Genomic DNA, 21,679 nt, shown 5'->3' with positions numbered 1-21,679 from the left:
GCTGAGAATATATAGGTTAGTAAGAATCTCTATCTCAAGGAGTTTATACTCTGCTGATGGAGAGGTAAACAATTTCAAAACAATGAGGGTAAACAAAGAGTATATGTCTAGTAGACAGGCACCAGAGCCCAGTTTGGGGAGAGGGAGAACAGGGTATTGGGAGAGGTAACCTGGAAGTCATGGAGTGTGTAGGAATCAGCCAATGAAAAGAGGAGAAAAGAGACCTTTAAATAGAGGACAGCATTAACAAAGGCAAACAGCTAGAGACAGATTGGTGTATAAGCGAAGTCGACTGTCAGTAATTTTGCTAGTGTAGAGCATGAAGGGTGAGTGATGGAAGAGGCTGGTACAACATGCTATTCTAAGGGACTTTAATTTTGGAGGGAAGGGGAAGGCACAGGAGGATTTCATGAAACACAGTGACTCAGATTCACATTTAAAATAGATCCTTCTTTCTTTGTAAAAGACCAGTTTATTCCTTAGCCAAGAACAGCCGACAGCAAACTGAGCAAGAATGAGACAAGACAGACTCTGAGAATACCAACAGGATTGTCAGAGGTCACTAAAAACAAACCTTACCTGCTCAATTTGGCTTTGTTTGCAGCTCAAATCATCTCCTTTGCTAAGCTACACAAAACTCCAGATCTAACACCTCAAGGAAAACTTCCCTGATCAGTCTTGAACTCATTGATTTCTCACTCATCCCCTTTATAGACAGCATCATCCATTTATTACTTGTACCCATTTCACTCTTGTTACTTTATCCTTAAAAGTATTTCAAAGGCAGGAGTTTACCTTAATCTATCCCTAGTGGCCAGCAGTGTTTAATGATGATTAGAATTCATAATGTTCTAATTTGAGCCTCTTCAAGGGAAGGCAGTCCAAAACACTTTGCGGCAGTAACGTATTTCACATTTCCTTACAGCTTTTCTAAACTTGACTACCTTCCTTGACCTCTCAACCTAAATAAGTGACCTCACTAATCAAATACACCTACCAGGGAAGGGTTCCTTCTTATTTAGCTTCTCCTTCCCCTTGAAATTTCTCCTCCTCCTTTGAGTGTTCTTGATGCATCCAATGTCCTATTTCAGTCATTTGTCTATTCAACAAACAGCAGTCTTTTTTTTTTTTTTTTTGGCCGCGCCATGCAGGATCTTAGTTCCCCAGCCAGGGATTGAACCCACGCCCCATACAGTGGAAGCGCGGAATCTTAACCACTGAATCGCCTGGGAAGTCCCACAGTAGTCTTTTACTTAATCATTTTTCCTCCTCTGCATTCTTCAGTCTGAATATCGGGTGTTTACACCCTTAACTCAGTAGGCTATTGCTTTACTCCTATCTGAACACAGATCAGTCACAGAATCTAAAGACCAAAAAGCCCAGGAACAGGCATTACCAAGTTTTAATCCACTGTTGCTCGTCACGATTGACTCAGACTGCAACACTTTCCCAATTAAATCCAACCAAACTTTACTAATAGGCCCACTCAGTAAATTTTATGACTCCTATTTTTTAAAATATAAAATTTTAATTGCTGTTCTTATTTATGGCCATTGTTTATACTGTCAATTTTATTGTACAATGTTAAAAAAATGGTTGGGGCTTTCCTAGTGGCGCGGTGGTTGGGAGTCTGCCTGCTAATGCAGGGGACGCGGGTTCGAGCCCTGGTCTGGGAGGATCCCATATGCCGCGGAGCAACTAGGCCCGTGAGCCACAATTGCTGAGCCTGCGCGTCTGGAGCCTGTGCTCCGCAACAAGAGAGGCCGTGATAGTGAGAGGCCCGCGCACCGCGATGAAGAGTGGCCCCCGCTTGCCACAACTAGAGAAAGCCCTCACACAGAAACGAAGACCCAACACAGCAAAAATAATTAATTAAAAACAAAAGTACCAATGCCACCGTGGATGTGAGGATTAAATTAGTCAATGCTTAAAAAAAAAAAAAAGAAAAGAAAATGGCCAAGTATTTTGTGTTGATGCCTCTAACATTTTGCAATTCATATAAATTAGTTTGGAGAATAAATTATTAATGCAGTTAGATGTGTAGGTTGTGGAAACTTCCACAGACTTACTGAGCAGCTTTCAAAAGACCAGATTTAAGAAAAAAAGAGTTCTTGAAAGGTTCAACGAATCAAACCCAACTGCACATAAAAATATACTTTCTTACTGTTATATCTGAACACACTGATTCTGACACTCCAGTGGAGATAAAAAGCAGTAATCTTCCAAGGCAGTGTAGGATTTAGTGTCAAAATGGATATGTGAATTAAGAGGCACATAATAAGTATATGTTAGCTACTTTAGAGTGGTGTTACATAGCAACTGGAGACTACACAGTTCCTGTTGGTTCCTGACAAATTCAAAGCAAATATTTTAAAGAACTGCAGAAATATTCTGCAAAATGAAGCCACAATTTTAGAAAAGGATCATAGAACTTTGATCAATATAGAGAACAAGCTTTATTTCTGAAACTGTAATTAAACATCGACCAAAGATTGGTTGAGATGAAAACAAACTATGTTCTGGTCGTATGTGAGAGGATCCACTGGAACTTGAGGTTAAGGCCAGAACTTTAAGGATCATTTATTGAGACAAATACATGAGCTGCAAATTATCTTGAAAGTTCTGGCTATGCTATGACCAAGTTCTACAACATTTGGGCCCTTTTCCTGTTAAAACTGAAAACCATCATCACTCAAAACTGAACACACAATCGGTTCTGCTTTCTGTGAAAAGCTGACTCAACTTTTTGGGGACTACTTTTAGACTATTTGGGAAAATCTATACTCTCTGGTAAATTATAAAATTTATATGTATTCCCATAACAAAAAACTGGACTTTCCTGAAGTAAAAATTTTATATGCCTTCATGCTTGAAAATTCTAAATTGTTGGAACCATCTAAGATCACTTCTAAACCCTCTCTCCTTTAAAAAAATTAATGACATTACTCGAGTTACAATGCTAATGGCTAAGTATCAGTGTCAGAAAAAATCCTCACATATAATAGTATTTATTCTTACCTAAAGCAAATGCAACTAAAACTGAGCATACTTGTGGAGAAGTCTGGCAGTATGTCTTTGTAAAAGGTTTCTAAAGACCAATAGTATCTGTGAAACTGGGCCTCTAGTGAGGCAGATCCCAGGCTGAAGTGATGTACGACTACTTAACTCATAACATCAAGACTTTCCTACACCAGCTTTATTTAAAACACAAATAAAGTATTTCTCTTTCTGTAATGGCAAATGGTTCAAATAATGCTGAAAATGAATCATTGACTAATACAGGGCTTTAAATATGAAACAAAATTTTTAAAAAAGCAAAAGAATAAAGGTTATATACAAAAGGGACCTGGAATCTACAAGCCGATTCCAAAAATGAAATGAGTAGAAAATTTGCGGTGAAACCAGAACATTCCACCCTTGCTTTGGAGAAGGGCTATTAGATAACATTCAGTCAGCTGAAGATGGATTGGTAGAGAAGTGTCTGTACATAAATTTCAAGTCAGTTTTGCTTGTGTAGAATCATCCAGATCTTCCCAAAACTGAATGGGCAATCCTGTGGCTTTCTTCCTTTTCCATATTCCCAAAAACGCTACATGAAGTTCAACTCTTGATGAGCCGCTTACAACAGCAGTTCCTTAGGAGCCAACATGACAGGTGGGTCAGATTTCCCTATGAGAAACAAAACCAGCCACCTATAGCAAAATATCAAAATGGGCAGGTCCTTTCCTCTTCCTTCTGATTATGCACAGTATGTCTCCTTTCAAGACTATTATTCCCATCATACTTGTTCCTTCACAGTCTAAACCTTGAGGTGATATGAAGGAGACCAACATCAAGAAAAGAAAATTCAATTCGGAAATGAAGAAAACTGGAAGGTATACAATACACCCCCAGAGCATCTTGATAATCCCTGCTACTGTACAATTCAGCATACTGCTACAGTCCATAGATAAATAATGGCAGCTTGAATGAGTTCATTTCCGCCCCCCTCAGGTGTTTAAAGGGCACCAAATAAATACTGGGCAAGAGGAGTTTGCTAGGAGAATTAGAAATTAAAAGTTAACCAATTTTTATCCCTGTGATAATTCAATGCTAGTAAGGTGGCAAGTACTGAAGAAGAGAAGGGACAACTTTCTTACTAAAAAATAAATTCCTGTAATCATTATGTCACCATCTCTTATTAAGAATCCAAGGAATCCCAGAAATAGAAAATTAGTTTCAGAGGACCCCTGAGGCACTTTAAAGCCTTAAAAACTTACAGTAATAATAAATCAGCTATTGCTCTTCAGAGGCTTACAGAGCAGTAGAAGCATGAAAACATCCAAAAAGTTATGTCCAGATTACAGGTTTCCTGAGCTGCTCAGCTGTCTCTAGAGGCTTAGTTGAATTTTCCAAATACCTTTAAAAAGACATACAATTTAACACAGACTGAGTGGATTTTTTTGTTTAGTGGTGGCATGAAATTTGGTCCTTAATGGTAGCAGCTGTCTTCATCCTTTTCAAACTCAGGTAACAGTAGGTACATTAGAATAATACATAAAAGAAATAATACAACAAAGGGGAAAAAAGTCAAAACTGACAAACACCTCAAGGAGTCACTAAGTTTTCTTGTACCCTTTCACTTAGGTCTCCCGCTCAGTCTTTTTGTGGAGAGAGGGGTAAGACAGAACTTTTTTCTCAAAGATGCTAAACAATGGCATCAAATGGACAAAACGACTACCAAGGGACTTTAAAAATCTGACCCCAAGGAATCCAGAACACACATGGATAATTCAGAGGTATATTTCTTATTTGGGGAAAATTCTAGACTAAAGAAATGATCATTTTGGATAAATGTTATAATAGATGAAACTAAGTCCAGTTTTTGGTGAGTCTTTTTTTTGTGTTTTTGTTTTAAATGTTCTACTACAACCTTCAGCTATCAATCATTTCTGATAGCTCAAGCAGAAGGTCATCTTCATCCTTCCCAGGATCCAAGTCAATCTCAGCTTCTAATTTGCCTCCTGAAATCTCCCATATTAATTTCTCAAAATCATCCTCCATAGACAGTAGCGGCTTTCCTGTTGAGGCAGAGCTGAGTCGGCGAGTTTTTGTGGCCACCTGGGATGAGGAAGGGCCAGATACTTCTGGTGGGGAAGGATCTGAAGAGGACTGGGTTGGAGGCAGCACAAAACTGTAAGAAAAAAAAACCCGAAGGATTATTAGATAATTGCCCTTCATCAATGGTTGGTTGGACCACCCAGTCTCAGGTACACAAAGAATTTTAGCAAAGAGTTGTTTCTGAAGACACACATAAACAAAGAATTGTTTTACTGATTTGGGATAAAGCATTTTCATCCTTTAAAGGAGAATCCAGACAGGTGTTTAAAAACTGTTTTCAATAATACAGGCAAAATATAAACAACAGCACCAAAAGAGAACAGCAACCTTGAATATCATGTTTTCCTGCAATTAATATGAAGTTTAGCAGATTTATTTAGATGTGGCTAAACTGTAAATTTTTCAAATTATTTAGCAGTGTTATTCTCTAGAGAGCATAAACAATAATAGCGGCCTAAACTTTGGTTAAAAAGAATTGCAAGGTATTACCTGTCTCTAGGTTTTTCTGTCTCAGGCACAGTGACTGATTTGTCTTCAGAGAGAAGTGGGACAACAGCCTACAAAAGTGAGAGTAAGGTAATTCAGTGGGAGAGTCAGGCTTTTAAATTTGAGCAGATTCATTTTCTCTGCTGCCTTCTTAGAACCATTCTTTAAGCCTGCGAATCCAAGAATAAACCCAAAGACTGAGGGTACAAATAAGCAAAATATCTTAATTAGGTTAAAAAAAAAAATTCACCCTGCCACTGCAAATGTTTAAGCTGTAAACATAATATACAGTAACAACCTAAACAACTAAAATGCTTAGGAATTGACAAACTATTAGACATAATACAGAGAGAGCTAAGAGAGAATTCATCTTGCCCACTTTCCTACCACACAGACTAAAGCACCACTGAGGTGGATTTCCTTCTTACCACAGCTGCTTTTTTGACTGGGCTTTTCTGCAGGACACTGCTGGAGGTGAGTGGTTTCACAGATGCAATGACAGCAGAGTGGGGCTCCACTGCCCTGCGTTTTTGGGCCACTTTGTGTGATGAGACAACTTTAGCCACAGATGGCTTCACATTCATTTTAGGTTTAGCTACAAGACAGAAAACATCTGATTAAAAGCTAGAATAATCCCCTTTTTACATGGAGAATAACTCAGAATATCAAAATTCCTTCTCAGCAATTAGGAACAGCACAAGTAAAAAAACGAACCAACTAACCAAAAAAGAAAACCAGACTGAAAATGATCCACCAGCAATCTGCACTACACTTGGCCGTAATATACACACACACACGTGTATATATACACACATGTATCTACATACGTGTGTGCATGTACATATATGTATATACACACACACTCTCCCCTCTCCTCTCTCTCTCAAACAATTCCTTTCAGTGCCTCTTGAATTTGCTACTGCTCTTTGCTTCCCTGGTGTTTTTCTCCTTCAAAACCAGAGGGAAAAGGCACCATGGAAAGTTTTAGACAAAGCCTTATAAACAGCAATTTTAAATTGTGAAAAAGGAACTCATCTAGTCTTTCTGTCTTTTTAAATAGAATTTTCAGAAATATTACTACCCACCTGTGTGATCAGTATACAAAGGCAAATGAAATTCAACCCAATTATTGCCAGGCAGTCACTGAAACTTGGTAATTTTGAAATTCTAAAGCAAAATGCACTAGAAAAAACATTCACCTTTACCCCTTTTTTCCAAGGTCTGTGTTGCACCTTTCACATTCAGTTTTGAGTGCCCAATCCCTGAGGTTTCCACCTCTGTCTTCTGGGATATCTTTGAATGAGGCCGTTTAGTCAGGAGCCGTGTGATGTCTGGCACGGTAGCGAGCACTGGTTTCTCTGCTAACTGGGTGTTGCAAGTGTCTAAATCTCCCCGAAGGCATGCCAAAACTGATTTTTGCTTCTCCGACAGTTTCTGCACATGCTTTTCTCTCACTGTCTCACATCTCTTGACTTGAATTTTAGTGACATCAACTGCTGTGGTCTCATCTGAAGTCTATGGATAAATTTAAACGACAGAATTAAAATCTAGTACCTCCAACAATCTGTATGATGATAATTATTGTTTATAAGTTACCAAGCTAACATCTAAGTCAAGCAAAGTTTCACATGATCTAGAACACAAGAGCTTTTGCCTTTTATATGATATTAAATAGAAAGATCAAGATAAAAGATGTGTGGAACAATAAAAACCCAAATTCTATAAGCTAGACTATCAGGACCGTAAGTCTAACACAAATGGTTCCTAATCAGACACATTAGTATGTACAAAGACATTCATTATCTTAACTGGGTAAAACAAAATCCAGTCCAGAAACAGACTATATTTGTGTAATAGAACACTACGTGGCCGGTAAAAGCAATTGTCTTAAAGAATTATTAATATGGTAAAGTCAAAGCAGGCTGCAAAATGATACACTGTAGAGTTCTCGCCTATGTTCTAAATATGAGTTAAACATTAAACAAGTTCACGTACATACATATACAAAGAAAAGGCCTGAAAGAAATGCATCAAAAAAACTAAGGGTAGTGACATCTGGAATGTGGAATTATAGGGTTTCTCATTCTTTTTAAAAAATAAAAATTCATGAGTTTTATAAATGAGTAGCATTACTCTCAAAGGCAAGGGAAAACTTAGTTTAAAAAATATGAATGGCCAATTAAAAACAACTTTAAAAGGGCAGAAAACACCGATATACACAGAAGTACAGAAAACTCTCATAGAAATTATAAGCATAGTGAAAGACTGTTTACCTGAATATATCAGTGAAGTGTTAAATATAAAACTTAAAAACTAAAACTAAAAAGCACATATACCATTCATCTAGCCTTTGCTTGCCATGGACAAAATTATAAAATGATTCTAAATAAACTCACCTCTTTAGCCTCTGTTCTAGTAACACTGCTCTGAGAAGCAACAACACTTTCTTCTTTAAGTTTCCTCTCTTCTTTTATACCTAGATTCACATTAAACACATCACTAGTAATTTTATTCGTGCTGCAACCTTGTAACAGATGAAGTTAAACAAAACTTTTCTTAATAAAAGTAATGATAAGATAGGACAAATAAAAATTGTGGACAAAATCTACTTAGTCCTCAAACAGATTCAAAATGCACATTAAAATATCAAGGTCTATATACAGTTGTTGTAAAGAAAGAGCTTTAACAACTTTTTTGGGGGGTGGGGTGGGTGTGGGTGTTGGCACGCCTCACAGCTTGTGGGATCTTAGTTCCCCAATCAGGGATCGAACCCATACCCCCTGCAGTGGAAGCACAGATTCCTAACCACTGGACTGCCAGCTTAACTTCTTTCAGTGCCCAGCTTAACTTCTTTTAATCCAGTGGTTTTCAAAGTTATCTGAGTAAAGAAAAGTTCTCACAGAATTCCTATGAATATCCTGTAGAATACCGCCCTTTGAAATATGATCTGGGGAAGTGGTACTACAGACCAAGTTCTTTTGTTACCTGTTCTTTTAGTGATCTGGAGAAGCCGTCTTGCCCCTGGGGTGGCCTCAGGCTGAGGCTGGGAGCTGGTTCTGCTCTCAGAACTCTGCTGCACCCTCAGAGCCTTCTCCAGTTTAATTTCCTCCAGCGTCTTGATATGCACTTCCTGCATAGACTTCGCTCTACCTGCAGGTTCCTCTGACTGTCCTCTGCTGGCTACTACAGGTGGCAAAACCACTGTTTTTTTAATTTCATTATCAGTCTTTAGCTTGATGCTGGTTACGTCCTTTTTGCTTTTTTGTCTCTCTGCTTCCTGCTGCCGGTGTTTCTTTTCAGCCAAGACCTCAGAGAACGTTTTGATTCGGACAGTGGAGGAGGTTCTTGTTCCTGTTGTAGAATCATCAACTTTTGAAGGTCCTTCTGTCTTGAGTTTAGTTTGCAATTCTCCACGTTTTTGACTGGCTCTTTCGAGAAGAATTTCTTCTAATGTCTTCACGTGGATCTCACCAACTTTAGTAACTCTCTCTGCTTTCATGGGGGAAAAACAAATCACTGTACTTGGATTTCATCTCTTAATGACTTACGATCTCTCTATTCTTGGATCAGGACAGAGTCCAATAGAGTGGTATCACTTAGGCAAGCAATTAAAATGGTCAAAAGCACATTAGTTTCAATCTCAATTTTAGATAGTGGCCCTCAAGGAAAACTCTCAGGAGGCAAAAATTAGTGATTTGGATTGCTATTCAGAAGCTTATTCTTGAGGATCCTGAAAGCCATTTACTAGTTAGAGAAGCTTGTCATTATAAATCTTACCAATAAAAATAAATTCTTCCATTCGTGCACAGATATAAACACATGCTAGACAGTATGCTAGAAATATAATGGCAAGCAAAATGCAAACTCTGCCCACATGTATTGATAGTTCGCAGTCTAACGGACCAATAAGTAAACAACAACAAAGTATGGTAATGATAACAGCTTTGATAAAGGAGGTAAAGTTGACCATTAAACAATGTAGGGGTTGGGATGGAGTACTGGGGCACCAACCCCTATGCAGTTGAAAACCCACATATGTGACTTTACAACTGGGCTCCTTATCCATGGTTCTACATCTGCAGATTCAACCAACCAACCATGGAACATGTAGTACTGTAGTACATACTTATTGAAAACAAATCCACGTATAAGTGGACCCACACAGCTCAAACCCATGTTGTTCAAGGGTCAATTGTATAATGCTATGTAGGAGCATACAGCAAGAACACCAACCTTTTTCTACAGATTGGTTAAGGGAAGCTTTTCAGAGTAATATTTAAGTGACATTGAAAGGATGAAAAGGAAGTAGAACATGTGACAAGACAGAAGAAAAATGAGAAAGGCCCAGAGACTGGCATGCCACTGAAGAGCTATTTTTAATGATACATTAATCATTCTATATTTGTTTAAACTAAAGAGAAAATTTCACACTTGGCACATATGCCTGTCCTCATTACTGAAGGGCCTAAAGAAAGAAATAATGAAGCGATGTGAGAAAAATAAGAACAATTTGGAGATTATACACACACATATTTAATCACCAACACCTTTTAAAGAAAGATCAAAACAAAAAATATCCTTTTACAACCTTAAACATATCACTTCTGTCTCACCTTCTGAATCTTTGAATATGCTGTCCCTTCTATATGGAATATTCCCTACTGGTCTCATTTCTCCTGCTGCTTAGTTAGTTTAAAGTGAGTTCAGCTTAGAACCTGACACCCTCCAGCAGTCTAGTTTGTTTCTCTGATCACAGCACTGATCACACAGTACGGGGTAACTCCTTGTAATTCCAACCATACTAGATACTTCATGAGAACAGTGACTATGTTTAATTATTTTAGTACAGTACCTGTTACAGAGGAAGTACTCACTGATTTTCTTAGGTTTTTTAAATAAAAATTCTTCCATTTCAAGATGGTAGTCTGATCTCAAAACCACTTTAAGAAAGTATGTGAATGGTCAGTGGTTAAGAATCCGCCTGCCAATGCAGGAGACACGAGTTCAATCCCCGGTCCAGGAAGATCCCACATGCCACGGAGCAACTAAGCAGGTGCACCACAACTACTGAGCTTGTGCTCTAGAGCCCGTGAGCCACAACTACTTAGCCCTCGTGCCACAACTACTGAAGCCCGCGTGCCTAGAGCCCACGCTCCACAACAAGAGAAGCCACCACAACGAGAAGCCCGCACAACACAACGAAGAGTAGCCCCCACTCATCGCAAACTAGAGAAACCCTGCGTGCAGCAACGGAGACCCAATGCAGCCAAAAATAAATAAATAATACATGTATTAAAAAAAAAAAAAGGATGTGAATGGTGACACAGAGACCCTGTTTCCCTACACTACAAAATTTCATCAAAACAATAGAGAAGACATTAAAAGAATAAATCCACAATAGCAATGGAAAACAAGGATGCTACTGGCAGAACATAAATCTTGAGGAATTTGAGACAGAAAGATGTCTGAAATTACAGAAACAGAAAAAGAATAGATAAAACCATAGGAGTGAGATCTGTTCTTCAAAAAACAGGCAAAGAAAACTGCCAAACTAGTATGAAAATTAACAGTGGTAGAAATTAAGGATGGTTTACAACAGAACAGCTGGATCAATCAAGACCTTCTCCTGCGAACTGCTCCCTAAAAAGAGGAGAATCTGTCAGGGAAGGGAGCACATTATGAGGATGTTGGGGCTGAAAAGAAGTAGAGCATGAAAATTTCAGGCTTTCACAAATACCAAGCAGAAAGACGAGAGGTGAGGGAGAAAAGTAAAAAGCAAAGCTAGAAAATGAAATTAGTTGCACTCTGAAAGTAAAGAAAGGCTTTCTTACCATAGCAATCATATGAGCCCTCAGCCTTGCAGCCTACAACCAACATAGGCTGCCATTTAGTGCACCCTCTCTACTTAGGCAAACAGACCTCCCAGCCAGGAGAGAGGACCACTTGGGAAAAAGATCCTTAGAATCACAGGCCCAGTGATTCTAGGTTGTAAGAAACCTCGGCCCAGTACTTACAACTATGAAAAAGCAACATTAAAAATGAACCAAAATGAAGAGAAGCAATGAGGAAGACAAAATAACATACAAACCCATTAAAAAAAAAAAGATTCAAATTAGAAACCCCAATCAATGAAACAGAATAAAGAGCCCAGAAATAAACCCACATGCCTACGGTCAATTAATCTTAGACAAAGGAAGCAAGAATATACAATGGAGAAAACACAGTCTCTTCAGCAAGTGGTGGTGGGAAAGCTAGACAGCAGCATGTAAAATCAATGAAGTTAGAACACACCCTCACACCACCATGTACAAAAATAAACTCAAAATGGCTTAAAGACTTAAATATAAGACATGACACCATAAAACTTAGAAGAGAACATAGGCAAAACATTCTCTGACATAAATCGTACCAATGTTTTCTTAAGTCAGTCTCCCAAGGCAATAGAAATTAAAGCAAACAAAAACAAAACAACCAAATGGGACCTAATCAAACTTATAAGCTTTCGTACAGCAAAGGAAACCATAAACAAAACGAAAAGACAACCTACAGACAGGGAGAAAAATATCTGCCAATGATGCGACCAACAAGGGCTTAATTTCCAAAATATACGGACAGCTCATACAACTCAACAAAAAATAAAAAAAAAAAACCCTATTGAAAAATGGGCAGAAAACCTAAATAGACATTTTTCCAAAGACATACAGATGGCCAACAGGCACATGAAAAGATGCTCAACATCACTAGTTACTAGAGAAATGCAAATCAAAACTACAATGAGGCACACTGGTCAGAATGGCCATCATCAAAAAGCCTACAAACAACAAATGCTGGAGAGGGTGTGGAGAAAAAGGAACTCTCCTACACTGCTGGTGGGAATGTAAACTGGTGTAGCACTATGGAAAACAGTATGGAGGTTCCTCAAAAAACTAAAAATAGAATTTCTATATGATCGTGCAATCCCACTCCTGGGCGTATATCCAGAGAAAAATATAATTTGAAAAAATACATGCACCCCGATATTCACTGCAGCACTACTTACAATAGTCAAGACATGGAAGCAACCTAAATGTCCACTGACAGATGAATGGGTAAAGAAGATGTGGTACATATATACAACGGAATACTACTCAGCCATAAAAAAGAATGAAATAATGCCATTTCCAGCAACATGGATGGAACTAGAGATTATCATACTAAGTGAAGTAAGCAGAAAGAGAAACACAAATACCATATACTATCACTTACATGTGGAATCTAAAATATGACACAAATGAACTTATCTATGAAACAGAAATAGACTCACAGACATAGAGAATGGACTTGTGGTTGCCAAGGGCGGGGGGTGGAGGAGGGATGGATTAGAAGTTTGGGATTAGGAGATGCAAACTATTACATATAGAATGTATAAACAACAAAGTCCTACTTATAGCACAGGGAACTATATTCACTATCCTGTGATAAACCATAATGGAAAAAATACGAAAAATAATGTGTATATATGTATAAATGAATCACTCTGCTATACAGCAGAAATTAATGTAACATTGTAAACCAACTATATACTTCAACAAAATAAATTTTTAAAAATAAAAAATAAATTACTTTTTAAAAAAGAAAGAAGCCCCAGAACTGCCTGAAATCAGGCTGTACAAAAGGAGAAATCAGAGAACTAAAAAAAGTTCTTGGAAAATAAAAAACCAAGTGACAAAATAAATCCAACCTAATTAAAAAAAAAAAAAAAAAGACAAGGCTAGTAGAATATCAGCCATCTAGAACAGGGTCAGCAAACTATATAGTCCATGGGCCAAATATGGCCATGGTCTAAATTTTATAAATAAAGCTTTACTGGAACACAGCCATACTCATCCATTTACATACTGCAAATGGCTGCTTTCACACTACAGAGGCAGAGTTGAGTAGTTGCAACAAGAGATTGTGAACCTCAAAGTCTAAAACATTTACCATCTGATCCTTCATAGAAAAAGTGTGTCAATTCCTAATCTAGAAAATATAACCAAGCAAAAGTCATAGAAAGTGAGGCAAAAAAACAAAGGAATGGAAAGTATGAAGGCAAGGTTAAGATACATGGAGCGTATGTCCAAAAGTTCCAACATCTAATAACAATTCCATAAAGAGAAAACAAAAAGAAGGGTGGGGAGGACATGCTCAAAGAAATCAGAGGAATATTTTCTACAACTAAAAAAGTTAGTTAAAAAAAAAAAAAAAAAAGTTAGTTAAGTCCTTAAATTCAAAGGACCCACTAAACACTGAGCATAATGAACAAAAAGATCTATGTTTAGATCTATCATAGTGAAGTCCCAGCCTAGTAGGAAGAAATAAGAGGAAATCCTCAAAGTTTCTGAAGAGTAAATTCAGGTTGTTTACAAAAGAATGTTTGACATCAGATTCCCTTTTTATGATACTTATCCTTATCTAAAGATAAGGATAGGATGAAAAAGGAAAAGCACAGGTTAACACCATTCATACATATAGATATAAAAAAACTGGAAATCATCTCACATGTGGACATTTTCCCTAAGGAATATGTTTCTATAATAAGAAAATAAATTTCATTCCCCACCCCCCCAAAAAAAAGATTCATATGTTGCCCTAAGACAAAAGCACTTGTATATACTTTCATAACCTTTCTTCGTTCAATACAAGGAGATAAGTTTCCCATATCATTATTGTTCAGAACATGACTTTTCATGACAGCAATTATTTTAGTACATAACTATCTTAATTCCTTTTTGTTAGATTTAGATTATTTCTAATTTCTGGTTATTAATGCTATCATAAACAATCATTTTGCCACCTTTAACTACAAAAAGAGAACTCATTCCAGTGAGAAAACTATTACTTAAAAAGCAAACCCACAAAAAACAGAAAACGTAAGCCCCAACATAACTCAAAAGGTAAACTGGAGAAAAACCAAAGATTTTAACAGCAAGGAAAAAAATATCAGGAGCTGGCATTAGAGTTTACCTACCTGCTGCCTCCTCATTGTTTAGACCAGCTGACAAGCCTAATCGCTCCTTCAGAGACTTGGAAACTTGAACTGTTTAAAAAAAAAAAAAAAAAAGTTGGGGACTTCCCTGGTGGTGCAGTGGTTAAGAATCTGCCTGCCAATGCAGGAGACACGGGTTCAAGCCCTGCTCCGGGAAGATCCCACATGCTGCAGAGCAACTAAGTCCATGTGCCACAACTACTGAGCCTGTGCTCTAGAGCCCATGAGCTACAACTACTGAAGACCATGCACCTAGAGCCCACAGCAATCAATCAATCAATCAATCAATAAACAAACACTGTCTTAAAAAAAAAAAGTTGAACAGAGACTTTCTATAGGTCAAAAATCTTTTTCAAAGGTCACGAATTAGGCTTATACTTGTTTTCTAATGAAAATGCTTTTCAAAAATCTATTCAGGTCTTACAACTTCTTCTTCACAGTACAGATAGATCTATACAAATAATGGATTCTCTAGAGCACTTTGGAAAGCACAAAGAAAAAGTCCTCTCTTTTACATCTGAAAAGCAAAAATTACTGAATTTAAGGAAATAATTTTGTTACTGTGCAACATTCTAAAATCTTATCATTCTAAAATCTTATTGGCATCAAAAGGCTTTTTCCCCCCTAGATCCATCTGAAATATGCTCTTTAGTTATGAGAGTCTTCAATACGATTGATAGGCAAAAGGGAAGGAAATTTGACTGCAAAGAAAAAAAAGTTAACTTCTGTTTACAGCTTTCAGAATACAGGAAAGCCCCCAAACAAGAAAGTCTACTCGTCAAAGCCTCTCGGGCTAGGGGAGAAGTGGAAAGAAGTGTCTTATCTTCGGCAGAAGTTGAAACTAAACACAAGAAGGAAAAAACATTTTTTTTTTCAAGTAATTAACACCACTGCTTCACTGCAAGTGAGACAAGGGGAAAAAAATCCAACCCTTTACTTCCTTCTATAAATAACACTTCAACTATAAAATCATTCTAACTTCCAAATATCTCTCAAATTAGTCTGCATCTCTTCATACCAACTTCCAGAACACTAAATCTATGACACTAACTCCTCTTGCCTGGATTATTTTAACAGCCTGCTAACTCATTCCTGGACAGCACTCTTATCCCCTTTCTCCATATTTTAGATGATGGTTCCAAAATGCCAATATGAGGATCTCTGATCCTTGTTTATAACCTTCCCATTGTTTGCTACTATCTTAGGATAAGCCCAAACTCTCTAATATGGCTTAAAAGGTTCTGTTATCAGCAGTCCTCAAACTTTTTGGCACCAGGGACCAGTTTCGTGGAAGACAATTTTTCCACGGACCCAAGGTGGGGAGGGGGTGGTTTTGGGATGATTCAAGCGCATTACGTTTATTGTGCATTTATTTCTATTATTATTACATTGTAACATATAATTAAATAATTATACAACTCACCATAATGCTGACAGGAGGCAGAGCTCAGGGGGTAATGCGAGCTATGGTGAGTGGCTGTAAATACAGATGAAGCTTCACTTGCTCACCTGCTGCTCACCTCCTGCTGTGCGGCCCAGTTCCTAACAGGCCACAGACAGCTACCTGTCCGTGACCCGGGGGTTGGGGACTCCTGCTCTATACGACCAATCCCTTCTTCCTCTCCAGTTACCATGCTCTTCATTCCAATTCTGATTCAGTCACAGTGAGTCCCTTGAGCTCTGTGCCTTCTGTGTATTATACTCTCTGCCTCTGGCCCTTCAACTTTACCTGGCTAAATCATATTTCAGGTCTAAGCTTCAATATCATTTCCTCTGGGAACCTTTCCCTGACAGATGGTGAGATTAGGTGCCCTTCCTATGTGCTCCCATAACACTGTGTACTTTCTCTGTCACAGAATTTATCACAATATATGTAAAGATTCCTATCTGCCATTATACTACAAGCTCCTGAGGTCTGTGATGGTGTTTATTTTTATCCAATGGTGTCTACCTAGAATCCAGCAGAGTAAACATTCAAATGTTTGTTGAACGAATAATAAAACAGACACAAGAAGATAATAATCTTATTAACCTGAACAAAAAGAATGACAAACCATACCTGTTAACATTACAAGAGACAAGTGTCAAGATTACACACACAAAGTATATTAGAACAAAAGTACCTTTCTTTGGTGTTCTGTCAGTGTCAGTCTCTGGAGCTTCAACTTTCTTCCCTAGCCTTTGTGCAAGGCTATGCTTTAATGGAGGATCACTGTCGCAACCTACAAACAGAGAGAGGGAACTCAGTTTAAGATTTCAAGCCAACCTTTAGCAAGGTCAAGAAATACAGGCAAAAACAGACAATGTAGAATAATTCTGTAAGTTTTCTGCATTTATATGATGTGTTCATTCACTAGCTTCCTTATAACTCAATGTTAGAGAAGGAATAAAAATGTCCCAGAAAAAAAAGGTAAGGAAGGAGATAAAAAAATTAGAATGCACAAATTAACATTTACCAAATAACTAAAACTATAAATGGAGGATTATAAACCCTGATTAAAGCTGAAATTCAGGAATAGGAATATGTGAAAAAAAAAATTTTCATGCACAAAAAATATCTTTAACTGGCCAACTGTTGAATTCTAGGTCGATCTGTGATTAAATACAACTGGGATGATTAGGAGGACAGCAAAAGAACCATAAAATTAAAAATTTTCCAGGGACATGAAGACTCCAAAGGCCAAAGAGCCCCTTTCTTCGATTCCAGATAAGAAATCTAAGGTTATGAAAGATGCTGTATCTTACCCAAGTCACCAATTAGTGACAGAGCCAGGACTTGAACCAAGTTTCCTGACTCTTGGTTTATTGCATTACACTGGTCAATACAAGCTGTTTAAATGTCAAAAGTTTTTAAAAACTATTCTTTGGATCACTTGACTGAAGGTAGAACTTTAGCAGGGTCCCATAAAAACTTTAAAGACCCTACACAGAATGTACTTTTCTCTCTCCTCTTATTTGTAATTTAAATATACAACCCCAAATCACAAAGTTTATTACACATATGCTGATATTAAAATAGATTATTTCCGTAATTTTTTACCTAAATTTCTCAGGCAGCGAGAATGGTATAAAACAAAACACAAAACAGATAAGATTTCATATTCATAAGCACATTTTAAAGGAGTATGAAGGAACCTCTGAAGTCAGATAAGATTTTCAAAATAATTATTTTGAGACAGATACACTAGGGTCAGTACACAGTAATTCAGTTACATGGTAAAATACTTCCCTAAGTATAAAATAGCACTAATAAATTCAAGGACTGAATTTATATTAACTGGACACTTTGTTTTCCCTCTAAAAACTCAAATTTCAATTTATCCATACAAACAGAGGTATTCTTTACTCTTTTTTAAACCAAGTACCTTCTAAAAAGTTGGCCATAATCTAATTAAAACACTATAAATTTGTATAACTTCGCACATGTCAAAAACATGAAGAGATTTTATACATGCTTTCAGCCAGAAATACAAGGGAGTTAATATCAATATTGACATGGCATTTGTATAAAGAGAATTTTGGAGGAGATATGTAATGCACAAACAAGCAGAAAACAAAGGATATGCTCAAAACTTATCTCACCTCCTGAAAATTTGTGTTTCCCCAGTCTCTCCGTTAGACTCAATCTTACCAAAGGTTCTTCTCCTAAAATGGCAAAAACAGAATTTCTCTACCATTAGCCAATTTTTCCGTATTCAGTAACTACTAATGGGTACAAAGTATGCTCTGATATTAAAGTCTCTTGGAAATCAGATCTCAGTCTTAAGGAAAACTACCCACATTAAAAGAAAAAAAAATCAACCTATTAAATAATAATTTAAATAACCAAATGCACAGTCCAAAGGGAAGCAATAACACAGTCCTAATTAATAGTAGCTAAGTACACAAAGACAAGCTGTGTCTAACCAATTGATTATAAAACCCAAGCTATACTTTTGCTTGTGCACTTCCATATGTTAAATGAAATCATGCTTTACTCCACTGCTAACTCTCCTATATAACGTTCCTTGATCACCCCAGCAAAAAGTGAGATCTCTTTCCTCTGATTCTTTGTTGTCTGAATGGCACATTTTAATGTATCTGCATACTACAATTACTTGTGTCATATTCCCTATCAGATTTAAAACTATTAAGGGAAAAAGACTTTTACATTTTTCTATAACTTAAAAGGTATATTACAGTTCTTTACTTACAATGGACAGTCAATAAATTTGTTGGATAAAATAAACAGTATATGTAAAAATCAAATACAATACATAATGTGAGAGCTGCATGATTAAGAATTTCATCTTTTTAAACAGTAGGGGCAAATGCACTAATTTTTCATCGTTCTATCCAATCAACATACTGAAGACTCCCTGCAAATCCACCAATATACCCAACCCAAGCATTTTGCTCTCCCAGTCATTTAAAAGTAGTAGGCTGACACCTCTTAAGACCTACCTATACCTCACCTTGTTTGTTGGACAGAGTTACTGTCCTCACCACAGTCCGGACATTCTCTTTTTCAGGACCTGGAATGGTCTGTGGTTGGAGTAAAAGACTGGAAACTCCTGAAGAACCTTCTAAATATAGAGAGATAGAGAGTCAAAAACAGTAAATAATTTATGGAAAATACAGCTATCAGAAGTCAAGAAATTCTGTTTTTGAGACCAGGTAAATCCAACACAGACCACTGGACTACAAGTCAATCAGTTTTTGTGTTCCTGTTTGCCTACAGTGAAATGGAGTAGGGAAAGGGGAGATAATCTTATTTTTTATCTGCCTTTGGCACAATGTGAAAGTAAAATATAAAACTGTTTTGAGTGACTCAGGCACTCAATGTACTTTTATTTACTAGGAAGGTTAACATTATTCTAAAGTTAACCTCAGAAGCACATTAGCTCTTAAGTGTGTTAATTCAATCTTTTCCATCTATATTCAATTATCTGCAAAACACAACTCCAAAGTTGCTACGGAACAATCCTTAGCAAGAAGGCACTTAGAACCAACCATTTGATTCTCTCTAAATGCATTTCACACTATATAATTTTTAGGGTTGGAAATATAGATCAACCAGGCTAAGGCAAGCACCAGAAGAAAATCCTAGCAGCTCTTGAGGAAGAATTCACCTACTACAAAATGAACTTTTTCCTCTTTTAAGTAATAGTTTAGGGAATTCCCTGGCGGTCCAGTGGTCAGGACTCCATGCTTCCACTCCAGGGGGCATGGGTTCAATAACCTGGTTGGGGAATTAAGATCCTGCAAGCCATGCAATGCGTTCAAAAAAACAAACAAACAAAAAAAACAAAAACCTTATATGCTATTCTTTAGTTATATTTCTCAAAATAAACAAGTTCTTTCAGGTTCTTCACTGTATGTGCCTAGCTCTGAACAGTTAGGGACTGAAACAGCTGCAATGGGTTAAAACAGCAACTGTGATTTAAATAGGACTGTGTTTTACTTCAAAGAAGCCACAAAAATCAAAATCTATTTGCTCATTTTGGTTGGTGTCAAGTGTCCTTATTATCAGAAGTATCTTTTTTTTTTTTTTTGGCTGCATTGGGTCTTCATTGCTGCAGAAGTGTCCTTTCTATTCTTCTGTAGCAACATTCAATCCTCCGTGTCAGGATTTCCCTGGTGGTCCAGTGGTTAAGACACCACACTCCCAATGCAGGGGGCCTGGGTTCCATCCCTGGTCAGGGAACTAGATCCCACATGCATGCCGCAACTAAGGAACCTGCCTGCCGCAACTGAGACCCGGGGGAACCAAGTCAATAAATAAATAAATTTATTTATTAAAAAAAAAATCCTCCGTGTCAAAACTCCTGATAACTCACCACCTTGCTTCTTTGATTTTTCCTTCATTTTCTTTGATTTAATTTCTTCAAGAGTTTTTATCCCAAAATTCAAACATTCACCTAGGAATGCAAATAGCAACCACATGAGGAACCAGCACCATTTCACCTCTGCAGTTTATTTGTACACAGCTGGCATTCAAATGTTTGTTCAATGAATAAGAGAAATTAAGTGTGTGTGTGTGTGTGTGTGTGTGTGTGTGTGTATAATGGGCGCAAGGAAGATGGAGGTGGTGGTAATCATGAACTAAATTTCAAAGGTATTTAAAATAGTCTGGACTCACTCAACAGTGCTGTAAGATTTATGAGCAGGAACCAGCATCAATATAACCCCTTCTTACCTTGTTTTAAATTGACCCCAGGTTTCCGGGCAGAAGCCACTCGTAATCCATTATGAACTTCAGGAGTTGGTTGCAGGGTAGGTGTTTTGGTTTCATCACCTTCCTCAGAAAACTGATCTATATTATCAAAATTTAAGGCAAATTCCCAATTAAAAACAGGTCTACTAGAGCTTCAAGTCTGATTCTAATTCACTAAGTTACCCTGATCATTTACTTGCCTTAAAGAAAGAGCTAAAGCTTACCATCATCATCTTCATCATCATCTGCAGCATTGATTACCACTGGTGGATGTGTAGGGCTAGGAACATTTTCTGAACTTTCTACTTTCATAATACTTCGCAGTTGAGGAGAGGGATTAGACTGGACAGATAATTTGCTCTGCTGAACTGTGAGCTGGCTAGCCTTCACTTCCTCTTCTGGTGACTCAGGCACAGTGGGCAACACAGCTAGACATACAAAGTTAGTCATAAATTAAAAATAGAAGATACAGTCCCAATTCATCAAAAATCTCTGACAGAACAGTATGGAGGTTCCTTAAAAAACTAAAAATATAACTGCCATATATCTCAGCAATCCCACTACTGGGCAAATACCCTGAGAAAACCATAATTCAAAAAGAGTCACGTACCACAATGGTCATTGCAGCTCTATTTACAATAGCCAGGACATGGAAGCAATCTAAGTGTCCAACAACAGATGAATGGATAAAGAAGATGTGGCACATATATACAATACAATATTACTCAGCCATAAAAAGAAACGAAATTGAGTTACTGGTAGTGAGGTGGATGGACCTAGAGTCTGTCATACAGAGTGAAGTAAGTCAGAAAGAGAAAAACAAATATCATATGCTAACACATATATATGGAATCTAAAAAAAAAATGGTTCTGATGAACCTAGGGGCAGG

The 21,679-nt window shown here is 37.4% G+C and overlaps 1 protein-coding gene across 9 annotated transcripts in view; it reads right to left on the bottom strand.

The window, feature by feature from the left end:
* Window positions 1-4,830: 4,830 nt before the first annotated feature.
* The window catches only part of ZC3H11A (zinc finger CCCH-type containing 11A), a 38,972-nt gene continuing 22,123 nt past the window's right edge, over window positions 4,831-21,679 (bottom strand). For 5 of the 9 annotated variants that reach the window (XM_070043526.1, XM_070043527.1, XM_070043528.1 and 2 more), the window contains 13 exons: window positions 21,014-21,217; window positions 20,772-20,888; window positions 20,413-20,493; window positions 19,048-19,158; window positions 18,176-18,238; window positions 16,717-16,815; window positions 14,576-14,644; window positions 8,572-9,078; window positions 7,983-8,062; window positions 6,786-7,101; window positions 6,015-6,181; window positions 5,590-5,657; window positions 4,831-5,173 (listed from right to left, as the gene is read on the bottom strand). In XM_070043526.1, coding sequence (XP_069899627.1) covers window positions 4,915-5,173; window positions 5,590-5,657; window positions 6,015-6,181; window positions 6,786-7,101; window positions 7,983-8,062; window positions 8,572-9,078; window positions 14,576-14,644; window positions 16,717-16,815; window positions 18,176-18,238; window positions 19,048-19,158; window positions 20,413-20,493; window positions 20,772-20,888; window positions 21,014-21,217 — 2,141 coding nt within the window. In that variant the 3' untranslated portion in view covers window positions 4,831-4,914. The remainder of the gene's footprint in view (window positions 5,174-5,589; window positions 5,658-6,014; window positions 6,182-6,785; window positions 7,102-7,982; window positions 8,063-8,571; window positions 9,079-14,575; window positions 14,645-16,716; window positions 16,816-18,175; window positions 18,239-19,047; window positions 19,159-20,412; window positions 20,494-20,771; window positions 20,889-21,013; window positions 21,218-21,679) is intronic. The other 4 variants (XM_070043532.1, XM_030872716.2, XM_030872718.2 and 1 more) reach the window with 4 other exon arrangements.

The sequence above is a fragment of the Globicephala melas genome, chromosome 1 (assembly GCF_963455315.2).
Source record: "Globicephala melas chromosome 1, mGloMel1.2, whole genome shotgun sequence".
Classification (NCBI taxonomy): Eukaryota; Metazoa; Chordata; class Mammalia; order Artiodactyla; family Delphinidae; genus Globicephala; species Globicephala melas.
Note: the sequence above shows the minus strand (reverse complement) of the source record. Positions and strands in the feature narration are given on the sequence as shown.